The sequence below is a fragment of the Pezoporus wallicus genome, unplaced genomic scaffold, assembly GCF_028554395.1.
Source record: "Pezoporus wallicus isolate ANWC-B61680 ecotype Strahan unplaced genomic scaffold, APGP_CSIRO_Pwel_v1 contig_13859, whole genome shotgun sequence".
Lineage (NCBI taxonomy): Eukaryota > Metazoa > Chordata > Aves > Psittaciformes > Psittacidae > Pezoporus > Pezoporus wallicus.
Window position 1 is genome coordinate 805,865 of NW_026637614.1, and position 26,476 is coordinate 832,340.

The 26,476-nt window shown below is 50.0% G+C and overlaps 1 protein-coding gene across 2 annotated transcripts in view; it reads right to left on the minus strand.

Annotated features, from left to right (window-relative positions):
* The window catches only part of ZC3H3 (zinc finger CCCH-type containing 3), a 156,566-nt gene that overhangs the window by 24,243 nt on the left and 105,847 nt on the right, over window positions 1-26,476 (minus strand). The window contains exons 6-9 of one of the 2 annotated variants that reach the window (XM_057406663.1): window positions 17,676-17,757; window positions 14,842-14,997; window positions 11,307-11,376; window positions 3,996-4,127 (exon numbers count right to left, since the gene is read on the minus strand). In XM_057406663.1, the coding sequence (XP_057262646.1) occupies window positions 3,996-4,127; window positions 11,307-11,376; window positions 14,842-14,997; window positions 17,676-17,757 (440 nt within the window). Of the gene's footprint in view, window positions 1-3,995; window positions 4,128-11,306; window positions 11,377-14,841; window positions 14,998-17,675; window positions 17,761-26,476 lie in introns of both variants that reach the window. The other variant, XM_057406662.1, reaches the window with a different exon arrangement.

A 26,476-nucleotide genomic window follows, 5' to 3' on the forward strand; every position in this document is an offset into this window, starting at 1 on the left:
GTATGGGTCTTACAAATACAGTTTAATGCCCAGTAAGTCATGGTTTGTGCCTGCAAAGCAAATCTCAAGGCATCTGCTCCTTGGGGTCATCTCTGGATATAGAATCATAGGATCATTTAGGTTGGAAAAGACCTTGAAGAGATCACCAAGTCCAACCACTAACCCAGCAATGCCAAGGCCACCACTAAACCATGGTGGCCCAATGACCACTAAACCATGTCCCCAAGTGGCACATCTACATGTCTGTTAAATAATGCAGGTGGTTGTTGGAATTCCCAGGTCCAGGCTCTTAGCCACACAGATTTCAGCCCACGGCTGGCATCCAAGTATTCCAACAGCAGCCCGATGTTCAATGTGCATTATCACTCAGTGAGCTCCTTTGGGCCAAGTATTATTTCACATTATTTCATATTAATTCATATTATTTAATATTATTTCATATGAATTCCTACTGTTTCATATTAATTCATATTCTTTGGGTATTATTTCAGGAGCCAAGAGTGGGTGCAGCAAGGAGAATGGCTTGGCAGGGAAATAACCACCCAGAACCCATACCCCAAGTTGAGATGCAGAAACAAGGACCCATATGGGAGGAAGAATGAGGAACCAAAGAGGAGCTTTGACCATAGCTCAGTGCATTAAAACATCTTTGGAAACCCCTCAGGAGCACCTGTGAGAAGCCCTATTTCCCCCTCTCTTCCCACTTCTCTCTTCAAGCTTCCTCCAGTGCAGGTGACCAGCCCACAGGGACCAGCCTTACCCAGCACGACCATGGGGTAAGGGAGCCCCAGGGAAGGCAGCAAGTTGACTTCTGCAGTGGGCATCACCTGATGGCTCTAGCTAAGACACAAATGTGTTGTGTTTAGAGATGACTGGGGCCACAGAGCTACTTGGAGCCGTGTCTTTTGGAGCTTTGACCTTAAGGTCCTTTCCAACACAAACCATTCTATGATTCTAAGATATTTCACCAACTGCTTCACCAAGCTGAACTTGCAGGTCCCCCCGTTCCCTTTAGGAAGCTGTGGGTCCACAAGCACACACAAGGCAGAGAAACTGGGTGGAAAAACTCCCTAACACACAAGAGAGGAAATGGTGAGAACGCTGGAGATCCAGGTCATAGCTCTGCTACCAGCTCCCTCCTGGAAATGATCAGTATTAGGGGTAACACAAACTGAAACAGGGGAAGTTCAGGTTGGAGATAAGGAAGAAGCTCTTCCCTGTGAGGGTGCTGAGGCACTGGCACAGGGTGCCCAGAGAAGCTGTGGCTGCCCCATCCCTGGCAGTGTTCAAGGCCAGGTTGGACACAGGGGCTTGGAGCAAGCTGCTCTAGTGGAAGGTGTCCCTGCCTTCCAAGGAGGGACAACCTGGAAGGGGGTTGGAACCTTTATCCTCTACAGCCTCCATTCCTGAAAAAGGGACTTGGGAAGGCAAAGTTAAAACTTTCTCACTTGATTCCAAGCTCCTTATGAAGCCCGAGCGGGTCGGTCCCAGCATCATCTGCACAAAGAGCTCACACAGCTGGGAGTTAGAGCCCATGGGATGGGTCAAAGGCCAGCTCAACTTGGCCTCAGCACCCTGCAAGACATTCTAGAAGGTACTTAAGAGGCGACACTGCAATGACACATCATAAATTATGGATAATAATGGACATTTTTGATGAAGGTCTGATAGAAACCAGAAATGGTGTTGCTTTGGGGGAGCACAAAGAGGAAAACACAACTGGGAGAAGAGCCCAGTGTGCCAAAGCCCAACACAACACCTGAACTCCTTATTACTGCCCTGAGTTTATCCACCAAGGATGCTACTCCGGTATCACACGCCTTTGCTATCCATGAGTTTGTGGTTCAAACCCCACGCAGACAGCTCTCCCCATTCCTTGGATGGGAAAAAGCAGAACAAGAGGAGATTTACTCCCACCCTCAATTATTCATAAGGAAAGGGAGGGCGCATCTTTAACAAGCCATCATTTTATGAAGCCAGGTTCACATTTTCACTTGATTCAGTAGAATCTGATCAACTCTCCAGGGTCCATTTGAGGACTTTCTACTTGGAGGCAAAAGGCACCGACTCAGCACTTTCCTTATGTTATTTAGAGAATAAAATTAACCCTTAATGGCCCACACTGGGATTTCTTCTCCCCCAGCTAAATATGGCCCGCTCAGCAATTTCTCCCCATCTATAATTACAGGCTGCTATCCATCATGTGGAGGAGAATGCTTCCCTGACACTCCAAAAGTGACACTGTAAGCACTTTCCCTAATAGAATAAATATTCTAAATATCTCTTTGATATTTTCATTTAAATTGGAATAGTTGAGGAAATAATTGGAGGGATCCTGCCTGCGTGGTTGGGGCTGTGCTGGAGGGAGGTGGTGCTGCCTGTGTTTTCCTTTGCAGGAAGTGTTTTCTCCTGCACACAGTCTCCTCCACACGCTGCCACAGAAAGTAATTAGGCACAGGCTAATGTATTAGTGTTTCCCAACACTGCTGCTTTGCTTAAAGCTCTCACTTTTGGTTTTTATCCCTTCCTTTCACCTGGTTTTTGTACTTTAGTGGGTTCTCCTTGGGAAAGATTCATGGAATTGAGTTGGAAGGGACCTTAAAGGTCATCCAGTTCCAACCCCTGCCATGGGCAGGGACACCTTCCACTAGAGCAGGGTGCTCCAAGCCCCTGGGTCCAACCTGGCCTTGAACACTGCCAGACATGGGGCAGCCACAGCTTCTCTGGGCACCCTGTGCCAGCGCCTCAGCACCCTCACAGGGAAGAGCTTCTGCCTAAGAGCTCAGCTCAGCCTCCCCTCGGGCAGGTTAAAGCCATTCCCCTTGGCCTGTCCCTACAGGCCCTTGTCCATAGCTCCTCTCCAGCTTTCCTGCAGCCCCTTTAGGCACTGGAGCTGCTCTGAGGTCTCCCTTTAAGGAGCCTTCTCTTCTCCAGGCTGCCCCAGCCCAACTCTCTCATCCTGGCTCCAGAGCAGAGCTGCTCCAGCCCTTGCAGCATCACCGTGGCCCTTGGAAGGATGGATTTGCTTTCAAAAGGCACCATCCACCATTGCATTTGGTTTCTAGGACAGCCTGGTGACTGCATGACGACACCACAGAGATGGGTGCTGAGCTTCATTTGCTGGGTTGAACCTCTGTAAACAAGAGCTACAGGGATGAAGAAAAGGAGAAGAGCCCTTCAGGCTCCAGCCCAGAGCAGCACATGGATCCATGCATCCAAATGCTCATCCCATCAAACCTCCCTGGTAAAAAGCAGCTGAAATCACAGGGGAGTTAGAAACCTCCACGAGCAGCAGGTCTAAGCAAAACCATACCCTGCTCCAGGAAAGCTGCTCTCTTTCAAGCTCTGTGTGCCATGCAGAGTACCATAAGCTGACAGACAAGGCTGCAAGTCTACTCAGGGTGCACATTAAGTCTATGTAGGACTTCAAAGCATTGATGTAAACCAGAGGACCCTCGGGACCTGGAGGACCATAAAGCCCGCAGGTAGATAACTAGGCAGAGACTGAGGTTCAGCTGCTGGAGGCTCGGTGAGGAGGGGTGATCTTGCTGCTAAGACTGAGCCACAAGATCTAAGGCTCAAGTTTTAATCTATCACAGAGCCAGAGCGCAGAATCAGCATTAATATCTGTGGGTTTAGGATGCAAAACAGGGATTCAGAAGCCTTTTCCTTCCCTTCTCATCTATTTAACTGAGCAGTTCCCAGGACAGGGGCTATCGGCTCAGGCACCGGTAACATGGACAACCCCAGGGAGGCTTTTCCTAAGGAAACACCAGCACAATGTTTGCAAGCTGCAGCCTCTCATTCGTTTCCTTCTTTTTCCCCCTGCCCAGAACCCTTTGGGAAGGCACAAGACTGCTGTTCATCACATCCAGGTATTCAGCAGCTTCCAGCCCTATGGCTCCCTTTGGTGCTGTAGCTTGTGCAGAAAACAGCTTGTGGCTTCAGCAAAGGAGCATCCATCCCAGAAGCCCAAGAGCTGGTTCCCTCCTTACCTTTTCTCCCATGGGACAATAGCCTTTGAGGAAATCCTGGCACACTTCTGCCTTCCTGGACACATAGACGTGGCTGTAGGGGCAGTTGCTGTTGCTGCAGATCCCCTTCAAGAAGTAGGAGCACACTGGCATCTGCAAGGGCAGAGGATGAGAAACCCCATCAGAGCTCCCCCCAGTTCATGATTAGGAACCATTCCAACACCCAGAACTGAAATATGACAGTGCCATGTGTAAAACAAATATGTGCTTTTTGCCATTCATTGATCCCAGAGGAATTTTTACCTTTTTTTATTGGTCTCGATACAACACAGCCCCCCGACATTACATGGTCCCAGTGTATATATACACAGGGGGTGAACACGCTCGCCTTAGCATCCTTCAGGATGTTGGAGACAGGGTAGAAGACATGAAACTGGCACCAGAAAGAAAACTTCCTCTGCACAGCACAAGGAAACGATGGGGGAATGGTAATAAACCCTGTTACCACAAGGATGCATGGAGCAGATTCATCTGCTGCTGATACCCTCCCAGCTAACCTTGAAGAGCAGGACTGACTGCTGCCAGGGCTCCTTGCTGGCAAAAGGCATTAAGCCAAGCTCACTGTTGCATGGCTGAGGATGGAGAACACCCTTCCCATGAGATGAGGCAGTGGCTGTGATAGGAACAGCAGTGCAGGCCTCACAGCAGCTTGGCTGCACTCACAGCAGGTTAATCATAGAATCATGGAATGGTTTGGGTTGGAAAAGACCATAAGATCTTTCACTTCCAACCCCTGACACGGGCAGGGACACCTCACACTAGAGCAGCTTGCTCCAAGCCCCTGTGTCCAACCTGGCCTTGAACACTGCCAGGGATGGGGCAGCCACAGCTTCTCTGGGCACCCTGTGCCAGCGCTTCAGCACCCTCACAGGGAAGAGCTTCTGCCTTATCTCCAACCTGAACTTCCCCTGTTTCAGTTTGAACCCATCACCCCTTGTCCTATCACTCCAGTCCCTGATGAAGAGTCCCTCCCCAGCATCCTTGTAGCCCCCTTCAGACACTGGAAGCTGCTCTGAGGTCTCCACGCAGCTTCTCTTCTCCAGGCTCAACAGCCCCAATGTTCTCAGCCTGGCTCCATACAGGAGGTGCTCCAGCTCCTGCTCATCCTCGTGGCCTCCTCTGGACTTGCTCCAACAGCTCCATGTCTTTCTTATGTTGGGGACATCAACCTGTTGCTGTGCCTGGGATTGCCCCAACCCAGGTGCAGGATCTTGCACTTTGCTTATTAAGCTTGTTCTGGCCAATGCAAAGGCCAAACCAGCATCCTGGGGGTGCCCCCTCTATTTGGCAATTCCATGGACATGGAGCTGCTGCAGGATCCAGAGCATGTGGTTAGAGAAAGGCTCCCAAAGGTGGGTCCTAGGAAGGGGGAAGTGTTTCCACCTCTACAAGCATTTAAGGGGGGGCTGCATCACACCAAGGGCTTCAAGCGATGTCACGATGCTTGTCCCTGTGTGCTTCATAAGGGATGCTGCAGGAAGGATGCTCCAGGAGGGAAGGAAAGGAGGAGGAGACCCTGGCATCCTGCTGCAAGCAGTCAAGGAAGAGAGTGGTTAAACTGACAGAGCAAAGCCCTTCTCCTGAAGCTTTAGCATCACAACAGCCGATGTGGATAGCAAAAGCAACCGAGGAAGGATCCTCCTCGTCCTCCAAGCACAAACTTCACCTTCCGGCAGCTGTTACAATTAAAAACAGATTACCAGCCTGCTGTGACATCCCAGCATCTTTAACTCACCGGCTACCACAGACAACTTCCCAACCCAACAAGGCAGCTGCTGACGGGATCATGCGCTTCCCGAAGCCATCGCGGTGGTCCGGCTCCTCCTGTTTAATCCCTTGCTGCTTGCCTACATGCTGGATTCCCTTCCTGCTCGGTCCTGCATCCCTCCCTCTGCTCACCGGTAGCATCTCAATCCCAGCAGTTTGAGCAACCCCAAACTAATATTTACAATCCTGCAATGAGCCCAGTGGAGGCTATCGGGAAACAATCCCTTTTTCCCTGAAGGGCACATTAGGGTTTGAACTCATTTGCTTCATTCCAAGCAAAGAGAGATCGAGAGGGAAGCCGAGAGGAAAGAAAACAAAGGGTGCTTTAAAAGAGAAGAGTTTATTTTTAATTGTCTTTTAACTGCAGGCATTAACATAAAGGACAGGGCTCGGGGGCTATCTGGGTTTGGTGCTGGTGGTGTGACCGTAAATGATTCCCTTAATGTAGTTTTTGATCTAGAGCCCAAATTAGCTCTAATAAAAAGGGGTAATAAAGGCAGCTCTGCTACAAACCTCAACTCCTCCTCGCTGTCAAGCCCGAGCCATTATCAAGAGGAAGCAGCACTCTCATTTCAATTAACCTTGTTTGCACCCCACTACGTCCACACAAATAACAATAACATTAATTCAAGGCAGTGGTGCGGGGCGTCCGTATTAGACAGCTTTTGACTCCGAACACGCTTTGGAGGCAGCAGCTAATGAACCCGAAACTCCACGTGAAGCTCCAAATTGCTCACAACAGAGTTTTGAAGCTCTATTAGGGAGAAAAATGCTGATTCTTTGCGAGTTCCTCAAGGGGAAAAGCTGTTGTAGCAGCAGCGGGCGGGTGCCCCGGTCTTAGCCTCTCGCTAACCTTCACTCACAAACCCTTTCATTCACATTTACTGGTGTCCCTCAATCACTGGGAGGTGCTGGTGGATCAGCCCCGTCACAGAGAAATCCCCTTTGCCAAGGAAGTGGTGAATGCTCCATCCAGAGCGAGTCCAGAGGAGGCCACGAGGATGCTAAGGGGCTGGAGCACCTCCTGTATGGAGACAGGCTGAGAACATTGGGGCTGCTCAGCCTGGAGAAGAGAAGCTGTGTGGAGACCTCAGAGCAGCTTCCAGTGTCTGAAGGGGGCTACAAGGTTGCTGGAGAGGGACTCTTCATCAGGGACTGCAGTGATAGGACAAGGGGTGATGGGTTCAGACTGAAACAGGGGAGGTTCAGGTTGGATACAAGCCAGAAGCTCTTCCCTGTGAGGGTGCTGAGGCGCTGGCACAGAGTGCCCAGAGAAGCTGGGGCTGCCCCATCCCTGGCAGGGTTCAAGGCCAGGTTGGACACAGGGGCTTGGAGCACCCTGCTCTAGTGGAAGGGGTCCCTGCCCATGGCAGGGGTTGGAACTGGATGATCTTAAGGTCCTTTCCAACCCAAAGCATTCTGTGATTCTATGATCACTGATGGATCCTGAGGGCTCTGCCCTGCATCCTCTGTGGAGCAGAATTCCACAACCACCAGCTTTCCCTCTCCTCCAGGCTCCTTTTTCCATTGCCAGGGGAGCAGTGTGGATTTTGAAAGCATCTGCAAAGATCTGTGCCCATCTGGAGCACCCTCATATGCCAGAGACCATCCTCTGCTTGGAGCAAAGATGGGGAAAAGCAAGTACAGGAAAGCTGAACCCATGCAGCTTTCCCATAGAAAACAGAGGGATTGTCCCCATTTTTCATCAGGGAAACTGAGGCACGGGATGGTCCCAAGGTTGAGCAAGAGTTTTGTCCTCAAACCAATAGCTAAGCCCTGCAAGACCTTGGTCCTTCACCCTGTGGACTGGATACAGGGCTGCATCCCCAGGGACTTCCCACTGAGGTGGGATACACAACAATAACCTGAAGCTTCTGTGATGAGGAGCTTGTGGGGTGTCCCCCCCATAACCACAACGTTCTGAGAGTCAACTAATGGGGCATCAGCAGAACTGGGGACCCCCCAAACCACAAGTGACACCACATCACCATTAACCACCATAACAATACCATTCATCGCATTACAACCCCAACTCAGCCAAAACCAAGCCACCCTTCCAATCCCTCATCCCAGGAAGAGGTGGGATCTACTCCCAAAACACAGAATGGGGAGGGAAAACAGGGTATTATCTCTACTTAGCAACTTCACCTGCCCTCCTCCTCTGCTGATAAATGAGGCTAACACCACCTTTGCTAGCGATCACCCGGGTTAACAGGGAGTCCAGGAGTCGAAGAGCAAAGCAGCCGCTCGCTTTGGGTAGCAGCATCCCCGCAGCCATAAATCACCCTGAAACAAGCTTGAACTCCACAGAAGAGGCTGTTCCTCTTCCAGCCTGTGCTGATGACAAGGTGGTGAGTGGAGAGATCTCTGAACCGCCTCTGGGGTGCCTCATCCTCCTTCACTCAGGTGAAAAGAGCCATAGGATCACAGACCGGTTGGCCCTGAACCATGGATGGGGCGGCCACAGCTTCTCTGGGCACCCTGTGCCAGTGCCTCAGCACCCTCACAGGGAAGAGCTTCTGCCTAAGAGCTCATCTCAGTCTCCCCTCTGGCAGGTTAAAGCCATTCCCCCTGGCCTGTCCCTACAGGCCCTTGTCCCAAGCCCCTCTCCAGGTTTCCTGTAGCCCCTTGGGGCACTGGGAGCTGCTTTAAGCTCTCCCTGCAGCCTTCTCCAGGCTGAACAAGAGGTCACTGGCCCCATATTCACTCCCAACAGCCAGTCCCCCTTGCAAAGCTTTCTTCTTTCCTGGCTTCTTCATTTCTGAAGTCTAACTATCTGTTATAGGAAGGGAAAAAAGCAAACCGGCCTTTTTCCCTTCTATCAATTCTCATCCCCATCCCTCCTCTGACACGCCACGAGGCAGGGAGTACAGCTGTCCCCAGCCTACCTTCTCTATTTTATATACTCGTGATTAAGTGACTCTGAAGAGAAATACATGTAAAAACCATCTGGTGCTTTGTGGCTGGTTCAGAGCAGCTCTGCTCACTGCCAGGATAACTTATGAGCTCCCTGCTGACAAGGAACGTGCCTCAGGCAAACGGAGGGAAGAGAAGACAAGAGAACTGTGCTCCTGAAGGCAAGTGCTGCTGGACAAGGTGTTGTCCCAGACCCTGATGAGACCTCATGTCCCATGGGATAATTCCTTTACAGGTCACTAATTGCACTGTAATTACCCCATCCTTATAGTTGCAATGGAATTGCTCCATCCCTGGCAGTGCTCAAGGCCAGGCTAGACAGGGCTTGGAGCACCCTGCTCTAATGGAAGGTGTCCCTGCCCAGGGCAGGGGGTTGGAACTGGATGAGCTTTAAGGTCCCTTCCAACACAAACCATTGTATTATTCTCTTACCTCCATGATGCTGTGGATGGGGAATGGAGGATGGTGACGTCTGAGAGCGGGGAGAAGAAGGTGTCATAATGACAGTTCACAGGGCACAGGTTAAATAAACCAAAGCATGAGTAATTCAAAGCAGCACTTCCAGAACCAGGCAATCTCCAGTCCCTGCCATGCCCCAGGCCCAGCTATGAAAGCTCTGACAAATGACACCAGAAATACAGCCAAGGGAGGCTACAGACTCCTTGAGTGACACAATGAAGGGCTGAGCCTTACAGGCTTCTCTGGGTAAACTGGTCCTTGTTTGCATCCCGCTTTCTGGCCCTGTGGAGAAGGACTTGGGGGTGTTGATTGATGAGAAACTTAACGTGAGCTGGCTTCTGTGTGTGCTTGCAGCCCAATAACCAACCGTATCTGGGGCTGCATCAAAAGGAGCGTGACCAGCAGGTTGAAGGAGGTGATCCTGCCCCTTTACTCTGCTCTTCTGAGACCTCACTTGCAGCACTGTGTGCAGTTCTGCTGTCCTTGACATAAAAAGGACATGGAGCTGTTGGAGCAAGTGCAGAGGAGGCCACAAGGATGATCAGGGGCTGGAGCACCTCCTGTATGGAGACAGGCTGAGAACATTGGGGCTGTTGAGCCTGGAGAAGAGAAGCTGTGTGGAGACCTCGGAGCAGCTTCCAGTGTCTGAAGGGGGCTACAAGGATGCTGGAGAGGGACTCTTCATCAGGGACTGCAGTGATACGACAAGGCGTGATGGGTTCAAACTGAAACAGGGGAAGTTTAGACTGGATATAAGGATGAAATTCTTTATTGTGAGGGTGCTGAGGCGCTGGAATGGCTTGCCCAGGGAAGCTGTGAATGCTCCATCCCTGGCAGTGTTCAAGGCCAGCTTGGACAGAGCCTTGGGTGACATGGTCTAGTGTGAGGTGTCCCTGCCCATGGCAGGGAGGTTGGAACTGGGTGATCTTGAGGTCCTTTCTGACCCTAGCTATTCTATGATTTGAGGATTCTATCTCATCCCGACAGCAGAGCAGGTCACAGTGACACTGGTTGGGGTTTCAATACCCTGGTGGGATTAACCTCACTGCTGTTGTCTGGGTGATCCTTTGTAGCAGAGAAATGATCCTCCACATCCATCCCATAAAGCTGAACATAAACAGGTGCCTGGAGCACATCCCAGCTCAGGACCCGCAGCTACACTTAACCTTCAGCACCAGCTTCAACACTTGAGGTCTCTAAAGCTACATCCAACTGGAGATCCAGCTGCTGAATGGAGCTTCAGCTGTTAAATCACCAACTGACAATCACTAAAAGCAAACCTAATTATTTTTCCACCTTGCTCCATGTAATAAAACTGCAGACCCTCAAATACATCAAGAGGGTTGAAACCCACGATGAACTCAGAAGCTGTTTTGCCACTTGGTTTCGCTGCTTGGCTTCTTAGAGACGTTAATTTATACCTCCAAGTTCTTGGATGTTAAAACATCCTCCTGCAATGCTAGCACAGGGTTATTTAGAAGGAAGGGTGATCTTACAGAGGTAGCTAAGGTTTAGACACAACTAAACGCTGTTCCTGCGCTCCTTCTCTTGGATACTTGAAGTTTAAACACTCCTTAACCCAACACACGTTACCCAACGCGAGTGCCCTCGTTTCCAATCTGCTGCTTAATGCATCCATGTATAACACTCACGTATCAATGCACAGCATGCATTCAAGTATTCAACCACCACGCCAGTTGAAGAGACCCTCTTTTCTCTCACAACCCCATCACAGACTCACAGAATGACTTGGGTTGGAAAGGACCATCCAGTTCCAACCCCTTCCACGGGCACAGACACCTTCCACTAGAGCAGCTTGCTCCAAGCCCCTGTGTCCAACCTGGCCTTGAACACTGCCAGGGATGGAGCATTTACCACTTCCTTAGGCAGCCTGTTCCTGTGCCTCAGCACCCTCACAGTAAAGAACTTCTTCCTTATCTCCAACCTGAACTTCCCCTGTTTCAGTTTGAACCCATCACCCCTTGTCCTGTTGCTACAGTCCCTGATGAAGAGTCCATCATGAGCCTCAACAGCCTGGCAAGCAAACTCAATGAGGTGGACTTCCCTACAACCACCAGTGTCCGCTCGCTCATACAGCCACACCACGCTCCTTGGGAAGCCCATACAGACCTTGTCCTTGGACACCTTGTGGGAAAAGGAACAGGTCCCATCCGTCTTCTTGCAAGTGCCACGGAGAAACCTGCAGAGACACCAGAAGGAGAGGGTTGAGCACGAGATGGATCACAAAGAACATGGTTTTAAACACCAAGCATCTGCCTTGCTCCATTACCAGGTGTACCCAAGGCCATAAACACAACTGCTGCCAAGGTTGCTGTTAAAGCCCATATCATGCCCTAAAATGCTAAAGGTCCTTCTTGTTGGAAGAGCAGTTGATGCTTCCTGATAGATTTTGTTCTTTCATTGTATTTGGCAGCTCATTTGTAGGTAGAACAAGGCCCGAGGTTCAGAGTTGATGCTCTCTTAAGAAGAAAGGTCCTTCCTAGAGCCCCGATGACACCAGATGCTGGATAAACCACAAGGAGGACCTCCAAGTGTGTGTGGCCAACAACCAGGAGGTGAAGGGACAGGGACACAACCAAGATCCCAAAGGACATGAAGATGTTTGGACTCAGAAGTTTTTCTACGAGCTACCAATGTGACAGCAGAATAAAGTACATGTTATCATGGGGACAGTGCTGGTCTGAACCCCCCAGAAGGAGACTCCAGGGGTATGGGAGGTTGTGGAGCACAGAATATGCTTTATTTATAAATCTGGGTAAATTTAGAGATGAGCATGGAGAGATCCATTAAAAATCAAATAGAACTGAGTTGAACAAAGTATAAAATGGGGAAAATATAGGTGGGAAAACCAGCTTGATGACAAGGTTTGCAGACTGTGATCACAGCATAGCTATGTGCACCTCCTCAAAACACCCAGGTCTGCAAGTTAAAGGACACCTTAAATCAAAAGCAGACTGAGAAAAATAAAGAGATGATAATCTCAAACTAAAGAAGAGGGCTGGAGCTAGAAGGCACCAGGGTAAAGAGACAAAGGACTGGGAGAAAATCAGTGTTGTCCTCTAGTGATCCACTGAAATGGGGCAGGATGGAGACTCAAAAGACCTCAAGGTCCAGGAATTCCTAAAGTATGCAAGGAGCAAAGCCCAAAAGCAGCTTTGGTCACCAACATAAGAAGAAAAAGGGATTCTGAGAGAGGGGAGATTTAGATTAGACATTAGTTCTTTATTATGAGGGTGGTGGGACACTTGCAGAGGTTGAACAGGGAAGTTGTGGCTGTCCTATCCCTGGTAGTGTTCAAGGCCAGGTTGGACAGGGCTTGGAGCACCCTGCTCTAGTGGAAGGTGTCCCTGCTCATGGCAGGGGTTTGGAACTGGATGGGTCCTTGCCAACCCAAACCATTCTATGATTCAAAGTGAGGACTCAGTAGCTTGCATCCCTTGTCCTCTTTGTCACAAGAAGTAAACCTGACCAGATACCTAGGACATAACCATCTCCATGCTCATAAGGATGTGTTATAAGAGAATAAGAAACCAGTTGAACCCCAATAATCACCTTTCCCTCCTCTGTGATCTCCCATCGAGCTTTGTGAAAACTCCAAATGATTCCAGCATGGGAGCACTTGCACAGAGAAATGACTCAAGATGTTCATCGGTAGAGTTGGCTTTTCCTCACTTTTTAAATGACATAGAATGCAGTTTAATCAAGTGTTAGGCAGGAACAATGAGCTGGCACCATGGATCAGCTCTCCTGTAATATATTATCAAGTCTTGTAGCTGCAAAGAGACACAGGCTGAAGGATTCAAACCTGCTGCATGGATCTGAGAAGCGCTGCTAGAAGAAATCACCTACTATATGGTCAGTGCAGGCTCTTAAGTCAATCACATCTGCACTGCTCCAGTATCTGCATCAGGTATTACCCAGGACTCATAAAATCATTCATGTCAGATGGTCTCTTTGAGAACTGGTTATATGGTTTAGGTTCTGCATTCCACCTGGCAACCCCTGATGGCATCCTCAACCTCAGAGCAGTGAGTACATCACTAAGGACAATTATTCTCATTAAGAATTTTTAGGATTTTATTGCTAATTCTTAAAACACTGCTCTGAGTTTTGAATAATTTTAGAGCTTCTGGACTATGCTAGGGAAGGTTACTTAAAGGTGCTGGTGATAGGACATGGAGCTCTTGGAGCAAGTGCAGAGGAGGCCACGAGGATGCTAAGGGGCTGGAGCACCTCCTGTATGGAGAGAGGCTGAGAACATTGGGGCTGTTGAGCCTGCAGAAGAGAAGCTGCGTGAAGACCTCAGAGCAGCTTCCAGTGTCTGAAGGGGGCTGCAAGGATGCTGGAGAGGGACTCTTCATCAGGGACTGGAGTGATAGGACAAGGGGTGATGGGTTCAAACTGAAACAGGGGAAGTTCAGGTTGGAGATAAGGAAGAAGTTCTTTACTGTGAGGGTGGTGAGGCGCTGGAATGGGCTGCCCAGGGAAATTGTGAATGCTCCATCCCTGGCAGTGTTCAAGGCCAGACTGGACAGAGCCTTGGGTGTTACGGTCTAGTGTGAGGTGTCCCTGTCCGTGGCATGTGTTGCAACTGGATGATCTTAAGGTCCTTTCCAACCATAACCATTGAATGAATGCATGAATGAATGAATGGTATCCATCTCCAAAATGTGAAATAATTTCTGTAATCCCTACAGGCCGTGCAGAACAACCAAAATGTGTTATTTAACCTGGAGGCTGGTGGTGTGTTGCTTTATTGGCATTGATACATGTAAAATGATGGCTAAATTTAGGGTAAAATTACCAGAAAAGATTGAACAGACCATCATTCTCCAATTTGGGAAGTTTGGACAGGGAAGAGAGGACGACATAGCTGTTAACTGATGCCTAGAAGGCAATCACTCCTTCTCCATGACTACCAGTGAGGAGGAACCCAGCACAGTAGTTGAGCAGTGAGGAAACACTTTCCATGCAGTCCATAATTCAGTTGTGCAACCCACTGTCATAAATACCACGTGTTAAAGGACAAAGTAAATTCACCCAAAAGAAGAACTATGAACTATTACTCGATGGTTTGGTAGCAACCTCTAGCAATTGAAAGACAAACCTTAGCAAGGCTGCAGGGCTTCACTGCCAGAAGCTCTAGTGCCAGCGAAGAGAAAGAGCCCTTCTCTGTCTGCCTTGTCCTGTCCTCCTCCTATAGGTACCTGCCAACCCAAGTGTTGGGTAGACCCTAGGCTTGACCCAGACCAGCTATCCTCGTGGTCTTACATCTCCATTGTCTGGTTGTTTCCCCAAGGAATATCCCAGATAATGGCCTCAAGCTGCACCAGGGAGGTTTAGATGGAGCTGAGGAGCAATTCCTTCCCCAGAGGGTGCTCAGGCATTGGAACAGGCTGCCCAGGGCAGGGCTGCAGTTACCAGCCCTGCAAGTGTTCACACACCATGGAGACGAGGCCTCAGTGCCATGGGTCAGTGGTGGCCTTGGCAGGGCTGGGGAACGGTTGGACTGGATGAGCTTAAAGGGCTTTTCCAACCTGGTTGATTCCATGATTCGATGGTTGTATGAGCAAACACCAAAGCCAACCAATGGCTTAGTCTACAATGATGGATCAAAGCATGATGTTGCTGGGTCCATCCATACCTGGTGCAGACTGCCACCTTGTCTGGATCATGGATGTAGGGGCAGCTGTCCCCCCGGTTACACTTGCCGAAGCGGTTGTAGTACATACAGTACTCCTTCTTCTTTTTCTTCTGCTTGGCTTGACGGATGATGGCCAAACTCCGCTGAACAGCACGGCTGAAAAGGAAAGAGAGACAGGGTCAGGTAAAGTGTTCAACACAACAATGACATAGAGAAGACACTTCAACAACACAGAGGAGCCCAAGTTCCCTTTGAAGAAAGAGTGAGATATTCAGGAAGCTCCTGCTGGGCCATAAGCTGTTAGGTCTTATTTTCAGCCAACTTTGCCATGAAGCATGAGCAGCAGGTTAGGGAAGGGATTCTCCCCCTCTGCTGCGCCCTGGGGAGACCCCTCCTGCAGTCCTGATCCAGCTCTGGGGCAGCAGCGCAATAGGGACGTGGAGCTGTTGGAGTGAGGCCAGAGGAGGCCACTGAGATGCTGCGAGGGCTGGAGCAGCTCTGCTCTGGAGCCAGGCTGAGAGAGCTGGGCTGGGGCAGCCTGGAGAAGAGAAGGCTCCTGAAGGGGAGACCTTAGAGCAGCTCCACTGCCTGAAGGGGCTGCAGGAAAGCTGGAGAGGGGCTTTGGACAAGGGCCTGTAGGGCCAGGCCAAGGGGAATGGCTTTAACCTGCCAGAGGGGAGACTGAGATGAGCTCTTAGGCAGAAGCTCTTCCCTGTGAGGGTGCTGAGGCGCTGGCACAGGGTGCCCAGAGAAGCTGTGACTGCCCCATCCCTGGCAGTGCTCAAGGCTTGGAGCACCCTGCTCTAGTGGAAGGTGTCCCTGCCCATGGCAGGGGGTTGGGTCTTCTGGAGCAAGAGGAAGGACAGCATCTCCAGAGATCCCTTCCCACCCCCATAACCATGATTCTCTCCTATGATTCTATGAATATGGAGAGAGCTTCCTGCGGTTCTGGGGAACCCTGTGAGGCAAAACCCATCTTCTCCCATGCTGGTCTCGTGCAGCACAAGATGCAAACATCAAGCAACTTTGAGGGCACTTCTGCACGTGTCCCTGCCAGCTGACCTGCTGCTATTCAAGTCCTTTAAGTGGCAAACAGCCAACAGGATAGCCAGTGGAACACAAGGTTAATACCAAGTACCAGAAGAAGTTGCTGTTAATTGCCTGGTACCACTAGAAGTTCCTGAAGGATATCAAATGTGCTTAGCACACGTTTTCCATGAGCTTCCAGCTGGAGAGGTAATCACCCAGCAGCTATAGAGAGGCATGAGACCAGGAGGAAGAGGGGAAGTGATGAGATAGGCTGAATGCAACACTAGAGAGAGCAGATTTTATCTCTTGGAGTACATAATCAGATGATACATGACGGTCAACTCAGGTTTGCAGAGGACACAGTGCTCTGGATGGGGACAGATGAAGCCACTCAGGTTCTCTGGGTAGTTATATGCATTGATTCCCTAGGGATTAAGGATTAATACTGATATAGAAAATTGTTGATATATGTATATAATATGTATGTATTTCCAAAGTCTTGGTCCTCCTGGTGTGAGAAACACAGGTCTAAGGTTCAAAGTAGCATTACCCATGACAGATATTTGCTTAAGCAATGTATTTACAGGTGACTGCACATTTTTACCTCTATTATTATTGGTTGTCTGCAGTTCTTGAGTTAAAATGCAATGAGAAGAAAACTTTACACAGCCAAAACACTGAATGTGAAAGCCCTGTTTCAGCATTAGAAATGCCACCACCTCTTTCATCATAAATGGCCTGGGGGTGACACAAAGCTCCATCACTTATTGCTTCTTCGTACTTGAGGTGGTTAAAAGGCTAAGGCAAAGAAAGCCACAATATGGTATGATACCATACTGAAGGAGGTGCTCCTGCCCCTCTACTCTGCTCTCGTTGAGACCCCACTTGCAGCACTGTGTACACTTCTGGTGTCCTCAACATAAGAAGGACACGGAGCTCTTGAAGCAAGTCTAGAGGAGGCCACGAGGACGAGCAGGGCCTGGAGCACCTCCTGTATGGAGACAGGCTGAGAACATTGGGGCTGTTCAGGCTGGAGAAGAGAAGCTGTGTGGAGACCTCAGAGCAGCTTCCAGTGTCTGAAGGAGGCTACAAGGATGCTGGGGAGGGACTCTTCATCAGGGACTGGAGTGATAGGACAAGGGGTGATGGGTTCAGACTGAAACAGGGGATGTTCAGGTTAGATAAAATACAGCTAGAATCTGGCATTGTGTCTGTATATGGACATCTGGAACCACCACATTTAGTCTGCTGCAGTTAAGAAGGACTTGTCTGCAAATGCTCATACTCAAAGACATGAGGATGTGTTGCACTATGTGTAGCACAACACAAGAATGGAATGAGAAAGGCAGCAGGGCTTTGAACACCAGCAGCATAACATCATTCTTCTATACAAGGTGCTTTCCATGTGGCAAATTCCCACTTTCTGGAAGGGAAAAAGAGAAGGAAAACCTCCACGTTTGCTGGGTTAAATTGGGATGGACTTCAAAAAAAACCCAAATCCCCCTTGAGAACAATATGATTGGTTTAAAAAGGGACTTTCTAAGTAGGATTTGGAATTCTTTGCTCACAGGAAGGTGTTTCTATGCATTGAGAACCTTTCAAAGAGCCTCCCAAGCAGAAACCATGGCTTTCTGCTGAGCTTACAACCACCTCAGAGCAGAGGCTGGGGAAAAGCAGCGACCAGAGCTCCAGTGAATAAACAGCCACTTAAATAGCAGCATCTCAAGCTTCTGACACCCTCCCAAGCATAAATCACAGGCAGCATTAGGAGGGGGAGCATGTTGCTCCTCCCCATAAGTACAGACCTGGCGATGTATCGGCTCGTGGCTGATCTGTTCAGGCAGCTGGATGGAGAGAAGCCAGCACCGGGTGTACACTGCAACCTCCCTGCTGGAAACAGAGGAAAACAGAGATCATTTGGTCAGAATCAATGCATTTCATGCAGTTCTCAGTATCTTCGGTCCATAAAGTGATCAGAGGGATAGGACACCTCTGCTGTGAGGAACGGCTGAGAGTTGGGGTGGTTCTGCATGGAGAAGGCTTCAGGGAGCCCTTGCAGCCTTTCATAGGGGCTGAGAAGAAAGTTGGGGACAGTCTTTTTAGTACGGTCTGGAATGACAGGGTAAGGGGTCATGGTTTTAAACTAAAAGGAGGGAGATTAAGGCTGGATATAAGAAAGAAAGTCTTTATGATAAGGGTGAAGAGACACTGGAACAGGTTGCTTAGACAGGTCGTAGGTGCCTCATCCCTTGGACAGTCGAGGTCAGGTTGGATGAGGCTGTGAGCAACCTGATCTAGTTGAACATGTCCCAGCTCATTACAGAAGGGTTGGACTAGATGACCTTCAAAAGTCCCTTCCAACCCAAAGTATTAAATGGTACTATGATCTTATGACCTTAACCCTAAGCAAGAAGCTCTCAGAGCCCAGACGGGTGAGGATGCTCTTTCTGGACCACACCGCTGGCACCAACACACCAACCACAGCAAAAAGTCTCCTTCCCAGCTCCAAACACAACAGGAACCTTTCCCCTCAGCACCTAAACGTGCCAACACCCCCCCTCTGCACAACCCCCATGCTTTTCCTATCACTTCCACGCTCAGCTTGGCTTGGCTTGGCTGGGGAAACCCAGTTGCTGTGTCGGCTACATGCGCTCACGTAATTAAACCGTCCTTGAGCGGGGCGGAAAAGAACGAGCTGCAAACAAAGGCTGGCTCCCGGTTTTCCAGGTGGCTCAGTCACTCACCTGCCAGCCCGGGCGTGTTGGGAAGTGAAGGAGTGGAATTTGATCGAGCGGCAGCGCGCTCTCCCCACGCGCGAGCTGTCACTCGGGCTGCCGCCGGCGGCAAAGCCCCATCTGTTCCCTCTGCTACTCAAAGCACCGGCGATGCGGGAGCGGGTGGCACACGCCTGTCGATCAGAGGCACGGAGTAAACTCTGTGTAACTCACTGGTAAGCGCGTTGAAGCTTGCGGCAAGCTCGCTCGAGCTTGATGTGAGCGTGTTGAGTGTTAACCGGGCGTCGGAGGCACTGCTGAGGGGTATTTTGCATCTCTTTCTTTCAGCTTCCCCCTCGTTTCAGAGCTTCTTTGCTCTAAAGAAGTGGTAAATGATTTGGTAAAGTTGTGAATGCTCCATCCCTGGCAGTGTTCAAGGCCAGCTTGGACAGCGCTTTGGGTGACATGGTCTAGTGTGAGGTGTCCCTGCCCATGGCAGGGGGTTGGAACTGGATGATCCTAAGGTCTTTTTCAACCCAAACCATTCTGTGATTCAATGATGCTATATAAGAGCATCTTTTCAGTGCTAAAATAAATAGACATCAATGTTGGGTTGCTCTGAAGATGCCACTGAGCATCTCTTAGTGAGGATGTCGCTGAGGCTACCAAGGTTGACCACCCAACTGAACCAAGGAAGCCGTGGCTGCCCCATCCCTGGCAGTGTTCAAGGTCAGGTTGGACACAGGGGCTTGGAGCAAGCTGCTCTAGTGGAAGGTGCCCCTGCCCGTGGCAAGGGGTTGGAGCTGGATGAGCTTTAAGGTCCCTTCCAACCCAAACCATTCCATGCAGGGAGAAAGACCCAAATTAAAGTCCAACCATTAGTGTAGGAACAGAGCATCCCTCTGCCCTCTGCTGTTATGCTTAATGCTCCTTAAAGCAAGCTCAGCAGGATGGGCTATACCAGGAGCTGCTCTCCAGGGCAGCAGACAGTGTCCCTGAATATTTAATACCTCACATAAAAGCAGACTCTTGGGGACAGACACGCTCCCTGCTTGTGTGCCATCCTTTCAGTTAAAGCAGCCTGACAAGCACATCCTGGCCAGAAAGGGTAAATCACTAAAGGAATAAATAGGTAAGTAAAGAAATAAAGGTTGCAACAGCATCACGCCACTGGTTTTTCATTTATAGATAGCAAAAATATATCCACAGCATGATGTCTGGGGTGGCTTTTGCCCAGATTTTATCTTCTGGCAAGAAGTTATGTTATTACACATGGACAAGTGATGCTCATCTCCTATTACACCTCTTGCTGTGAATTAACTCGCAGCCTGGAGGCAGTTTAACCACCTGAGAGCCGGTCCCATCCACAGCAGAATCCGGGTTGGATGCATCTGTCCAGGGCTGCCGACCATGCCTGGCAAAGCATCAGGCTGGCAGCTGGCAAAGAAACCCTTCATCCACCCCCTAATTGCTCACCCTGCATGCAAATCCTCTCTGAACCATTAGAAAAGCACCTCAATATTTACCCAGGAGGAGACAACCCAGTGCCTGCCTCACGCTGCTGGATAAGAAGCTCCGTAATTAAACCTTGTGCCGTCGATTGGGATTTATGGGGGAGTATTTTTAGAAGCTTTTGTATCGTGTAAAAATCAGTTTCAATACAAGCAGGGCTCTGTGAGCATCCCAGCAGCACAGGGGAAGATGGAGGAGACGCAGTTTGATGGCTCAGATGTTTAAGGAGAACCCAAGTTTGGGTATTTACAGTGGGTACCAACTTGGGATGCTCACTTAGTGCCATCACCAAGAGCTTTTCATTACTAAATGCAAAGCATCCGATATTTTGCAGGCAGTGGTGATTCAGATAATACAGTGTCTATATTATCAAAGCAATCCAAAACTGGGGTGAAACTGGGGCTGAGCAACACACCAGGGAACTGGATAAGGGTGGACTTAAAAACTTAGAAGCTGAAATTGCAGCAAGTTGGAGTATATTAAACAAGAAGCCAAAAGGATGCCCAGAGCGGTTGACTCCGGGAGCCTCCATTGGTCCAGACATGATTTTACTTTGCAGGACAGATGCCAGACACAAAACTGTCCCATTTTCCTCCCCAGTTACTCTCCAACTGGGGTGAGTGTGAACGTCGGGATGCAGTGATGCTGTCGGATCATTGCGCACGACCCGTATCTTCGTCTATATTACACAAGTCCCTCACTGCAGAGATGTAAAGAAGTGCCATGGCAAGTTCCTCCCCTGTGCACACTCCATGGCAGTGGGAACAACAGGGGGAGGGAAAAAAAAAAGCAGGGAAAACGAAGAGCTGCTGGGGAGAGCATCAAGAAGTGCACATTAAGGGCTTTTGAAGTGATTACACCCAGCACGGCGGTGTCAGGCTGGATATTTTATACCCTGCCTAAGGGACAGGTGTTTTTTCCTCCTCTTTTTTCCCCCCTTTCTTAATGATTTAAGTCGGTTTGAAGCACATCATCTGTAAGGAAATACACAGCCCGTGCAAACGGGCTTCTTCCTCTCAATGCATCATCCCAACCTGACGCTGGCTGCTCCGGCGGCTCGGGGTGTTCTCAAGCGCGAGCGGTGAGAAGTGATTGCTGTACCTAAACCCCAGGCGCGAGACTCAACGCGTCCCTCCGGAGGGAGCAGGAGCTGTCATGTTCATTAAATGCATGATTACAGCTATGATTAATAGCGGGGGCTGCAGCCTGATTCCTTTCTTTCTTGCTCCTCTAAAGGAATCCACAGCCAAGCGGTCCCACGGTGCTGCCTGCAGCGTGTGTCTCGCTTGAAATTACAGCTTGTAGAGAATCATGGAATCATGGAATGGTTTCAGTGGGAAAGGACCTTAAGACCATCCAGTTCCAACCCCCTGCCATGGGCAGGGACACCTTCTACTAGAGCAGCTTGCTCCAAGCCCCTGGGTCCAACCTGGCCTTGAATACTGCCAGAGATGGGGCAGCCACAGCTTCTCTGGGCACCCTGTGCCAGCGCCTCAGCACCCTCACAGGGAAGAGCTTCTGCCTAAGAGCTCATCTCAGTCTCCCCTCGGGCAGGTTAAAGCTATTCCCCTTGGCCTGTCCCTACAGGCCCTTGTCCAAAGCCCCTCTCCAGGTTTGCTGCAGCCCCTTTAGGCACTGGAGCTGCTCTCAGGTCTCCCCGTCCTGCAGCAGAGGGGCAGGATCCCCTCCCTGAGCTGCTGCGCATGCTCTAGGGGTGCAGCCCAGCACACGGGGGGGTTCTGGGCTCAAGTGCATGCTGAAGCCGGGTCATGGGGAGCTTCCACCAATGAACACCTCCAAGTCCTTCTCCTCGGGGCTGCTCGGAATCACTTCTCCACCCAACCTGTGCCTGGGATTGCCTTTTGATGGAAAAGGGAAGAGACAGAATTTATCCCTGTCAAAGGCTCCACAACCATTAAAATGCTTAAAACTAACAGCCATACGTTGATAAGGACCCTTTCCCATCCACCCATAGCCACAAAGCACAGCTCAAGGCTCTAAAGGGTCCATCTTCTGCATCCTGGTCCTTCTCCTCCTGGGAAAGGTTGGCAAGGATTTGCCTTGGAAGCCTGGAAACCATGCTCTGGAGCAACATTTGAAGCTTTCCAATGTGCCCATGCAGGGATTGGGATGCTTCCATCCAGCTCCAACACCCCTGCTCAGCCCCACTTTGCCCAAGGGCTTGTGCTGCAACAAAAAACCTACCAAAAAGGATGCCTGAACTTTTCCTCTGCATTAAAACCAGGCTGTAAATACTGCACAGAGGGAACATGTTAATTATTACCTGCTTAATTATTTAGGAAGGACTTTATTGCTCCTAGGGCACAGCTCAAGGACCAGGGGCTCATCATGTGGAAAGCTCCGTTTGCACATCTTATCCAGTAATTTATATTTTATATGGTAGAAAAGCCGTAGAAAACTGAAATAGCCTAAAAAGAGGGAGAAGTTGCAGATATGGGGTGAGGATCATGGAATCATGGAATGGTTTGTGTTGGAAGGGACCTTAAAGCTCATCCAGCTCCAACCCTTGCCATGGGCAGGGACACCTTCCACTAGAGCAGGGTGCTCCAAGCCCCTGTGTCCAACCTGGCCTTGAACACTGCCAGAGATGGGGCAGCCACAGCTTCTCTGGGCACCCTGTGCCAGTGCCTCAGCACTCTCACAGGGAAGAGCTTCTGCCTAAGAGCTCAGCTCAGTCTCCCCTCTGGCAGGTTAAAGCCGTTCCCCTTGGCCTGTCCCTATAGGCCCTTGTCCAAAGCCCCTCTCCAGGTTTCCTGCAGCCCCTTTAGGCACTGGAGCTGCTCTAAGGTCTCCTGTAGCCTTCTCCAGGATGAACAAGCCCAACTGTGACAGCACCATTAAAATGCCATCCAGCATCAAGCCCATTGCTGCCCACCTGGTTCAACTGCCCAAAATCAAGGATAATTTATGGAATTCTTACTCAAGGAGGGAAACAACCAGGGTTTTGTGACAGCAGTCAGGGATCAGCTCTACTGTCAAGCACTTCAACTTGGAGATGACCATAACAGGGTTATCCCATCTTCCTGTTACTATTCACTCCTCGAGAGACTGGATTTTGCCCTTGTGCTCATCCTGCTTCAACATGACCTGCCACACAGGAAAAGCCTTCCTTTAACCAACACCTCCTTTAACAGGTCCCACTGTATCCCTGCTTTGCTCCGTGGTGCACGCAGCCTACTTCGGCAAGAGCCGAGCAATTCATTTTGTGAGGCTCCCCTTCCCTTTCCTGCTGAACCAAAACCTTTGGAGGCCGGCACAGCTCAGGGAAATTTATTTCTTTAATTACTCTTCATTTGAGTGGGTTCCAGTGTTTTGGATGATCAGCATCAGCAGCTTGGGGGGGATTTATTTCACTCACCAGACAGCAGGAGCCCTCACTCTTTAGAAGGTAACGGCAAAGGAAGGGATGAGCTGTCACTGCAGGAGTGGAGCTTTTCGTGCCCTCCTGCCTGATGCCATCCCAGCTTCGAACAGGAATGGGCCTGCCCCTGGGCCAGGAAGTCACAAGTGCTTTAACCACAGAATCACAGAATGGCTTGGGTTGGAAAGGACCTGAAGATCATCCAGTTCCAGCCCCCTGCCATGGGCAGGGACACCTCACACTAGACCATGTCACCCAAGGCTCTGTCCAGCTGGCCTTGAACACTGCCAGCGATGGAACATTCACCACTTCTCTGGGCACCCTGTGCCAGCACCTCAGAACCCTCACAGTAAAGAACTTCTTTCTATCTAACCTGAACTTCCCCTGTTTCAGTTTGAACCCATAGTGAAGCAACATCGATTAATGAAGCATGCTCTGGGTTTGATGCTGTACGAGCGTATGACTGCAAGGAGCCCAGAGTGATGTTATGGAACATCTCCCGAGCTATGAAAGCTCTGTTCAACACCAGTGCTGGACCCAGTGGTACTCCTCAAGGAGCGCAAGTCCCTGTCTGCAACCCCGGACTGAATTGAGCTGTAGAGGGACCAAGGGATTGAGCGATCCCAAAAGCAAGGGATTGAGCTCTAAAGGGGGAAGGGGATGAGTAATCCCAAAAACAAGGGATTGAGACTGGAGGGGCCAAAGGATTCAGCAATCCAAAGACAAGGCATTGAGACTGAAGCCCCATGGAATTGGGCTCAAAAGGGGTAGGGGATTCTGCAGTCCTAAAGACAAGGGATTGAGCTGAAATGAGCCAAAGGATTTAATTCAAGAGGGGAAGAGATTAAGATTGAAGGGTTTGGGGGAATTGAGCAATCCCAAAGACAAGGGATTGAGCTGAGAGGGGCCAAAGGACTGAGCTCAAGAAGAGTACGCGACTGAGCAACCCCGAAGCCATGGGATTGAACATGAAGGGCCCAAGGGATCGAGCAATCCCAAAGACAAGGGACTGAGCTTGAAGAAGCCAAGGGATTGAGCTCAAAAGGGTCAAGAGACTGAGCAATCCCAAAAGCAATGGATTGAGACTGAAGAAACCCAGGGTTTCTGCAGTCTTAATGACAAGGCATCAAGACTGAAGGGACCACAGAATTGAGCTCAGAAGGGGTAAGAGACTGAGTAATCCCAGAGGCAAGAGATTGAGATTGAAGGGATCAAGGGATATAGCGATCCCCAAACCAAGAAACTGAACTCAAAAGGGGGTAAGGGATTGAGCAATCCTACAGGCAACAGATTAGGATTGAAGGGGTCTAGGGATTAAGCAATCCCAAAGACAAGGACTGAGCTCAAAGGGGGCCAAGTGATTGAGTTCAAGAAGGATAAGGGATTGAGCATTCCTAAACCCAAGGAATACCACTCAAAGGGGCTGAGCACAAGTGGGCCCCAGCACAAGCAACACCAAAACCAGCTGAAAGCTGAGGAATGCAACACTCCTGTTTCCACTGTTCTCACACCTTGTGCTGGCCTCTCCTCCACCTACTTCTTCCTTAACCCTCCACCACTTGGTCCCAACACATTCAGGGTGTTTTGCTGCCTAATTCCTGCTTGGACACCTACATTAAAGACGTAGCGAGCATTAAGAGTGCCACCAAGCAGAGGACGGGTGATGGAAATGTTCCAGTCTTAACCATCCTTTCCTTTCCAAGAAACTGAGCAGCTCAGAGGAGGGAGCATGGTTCACACAAGCCCTCAGCCGTGGGGAGCCAGCGCTGGTGCTGAGCACTTCATCATTCTTGCAAAGTGGAAAGTGCATTTCTGTGGTGCTCAGCACTTCTAAAATGAGTTGGTAAACAAGGAGCTGAGAGTGCATTTCCCTGTGCCACAGTGATCCTCCTCCTCCTTTCGCCCAGTGTGGAGCTCTCCCTCTGCATTTGAAATCATAGAATCCTGGAATGGTTTGGGTTGGAAGGGACCTTAAAGCTCGTTCAGTTCCAACCCCTGCCATGGGCACGGACACCTTCCACTAGAGCAGCTTGCTCCAAGCCCCTGTGTCCAACCTGGCCTTGAACACTGCCAGGGATGGGGCAGCCACAGCTTCTCTGGGCACCCTGTGCCAGCACCTCAGCACCCTCACAGGGAAGAGCTTCTTCCTTATCTCCAACCTGAACTTCCCCTGTTTCACTTTGAACCCATCACCCCTTGTCCTATCACTCCAGTCCCCAGCATCCCAGCGGGTGAAGCCCAGCCACATCAGTGTCCCCAAAGCCACCAGCCTTTCATCCCACCAGCCTCCTGCATGCTCCCAGCAGGTAAAACCTCACTGGAGGATGAGGAAGGGCAGGAGAGGATTCATCCACGGAGATCAGCCTGGAGACTGTCAAAACACCCTTGGAGCCAGCCCCAGCTCAAGGTGTGCAATACCTCTCACTGCAGCAGTGGTGGCTGGTGCCTTGATTAGGGTCAAGGCTCTTTTCCTGGCCAATGTCAACCCTTAATTTGGTTTCTGCTGCTTTCAGTCTTGCACAGGGCTGTGCTGTTTCAGTTCCCCTTTGGAATTCCTTTGTGAAGCACTACATTGTCAGGACCTTCTGCTTCTTCCCCCAATTTCATGGCAATTCCTCAAGAGTCTGACGCGCGTCTTAGCAGCTGTAGCAAGAAATGAGGCAAATGCTCATTGTGAGTGGAGAAAGCAATTTATTCCGCCTGCTTAATTAATTGCAACGTATCAAATGCTTTCCACACCTATTTGCTAATAACTGAGAAATATATCATTGCAGAAATACCAGTTATCCCAAAGGGAAAGAGCTTTTCCATGTTGATCCTGCATCTTCATCCTGCACAGGGATTAGAAGCGGATTTCTGAGCTCTGTGTTTGGAGCTACGTGTTTTCTTCTGAGCCTTTTCCATCCTTGCTCAAGTGCGGAGCTACAGAATCACAGATTGCCAGGATGGTTTGGGTTGGAAAGAACCTTAAAGCTCATCCAGTGCAAAACCCCTGCCA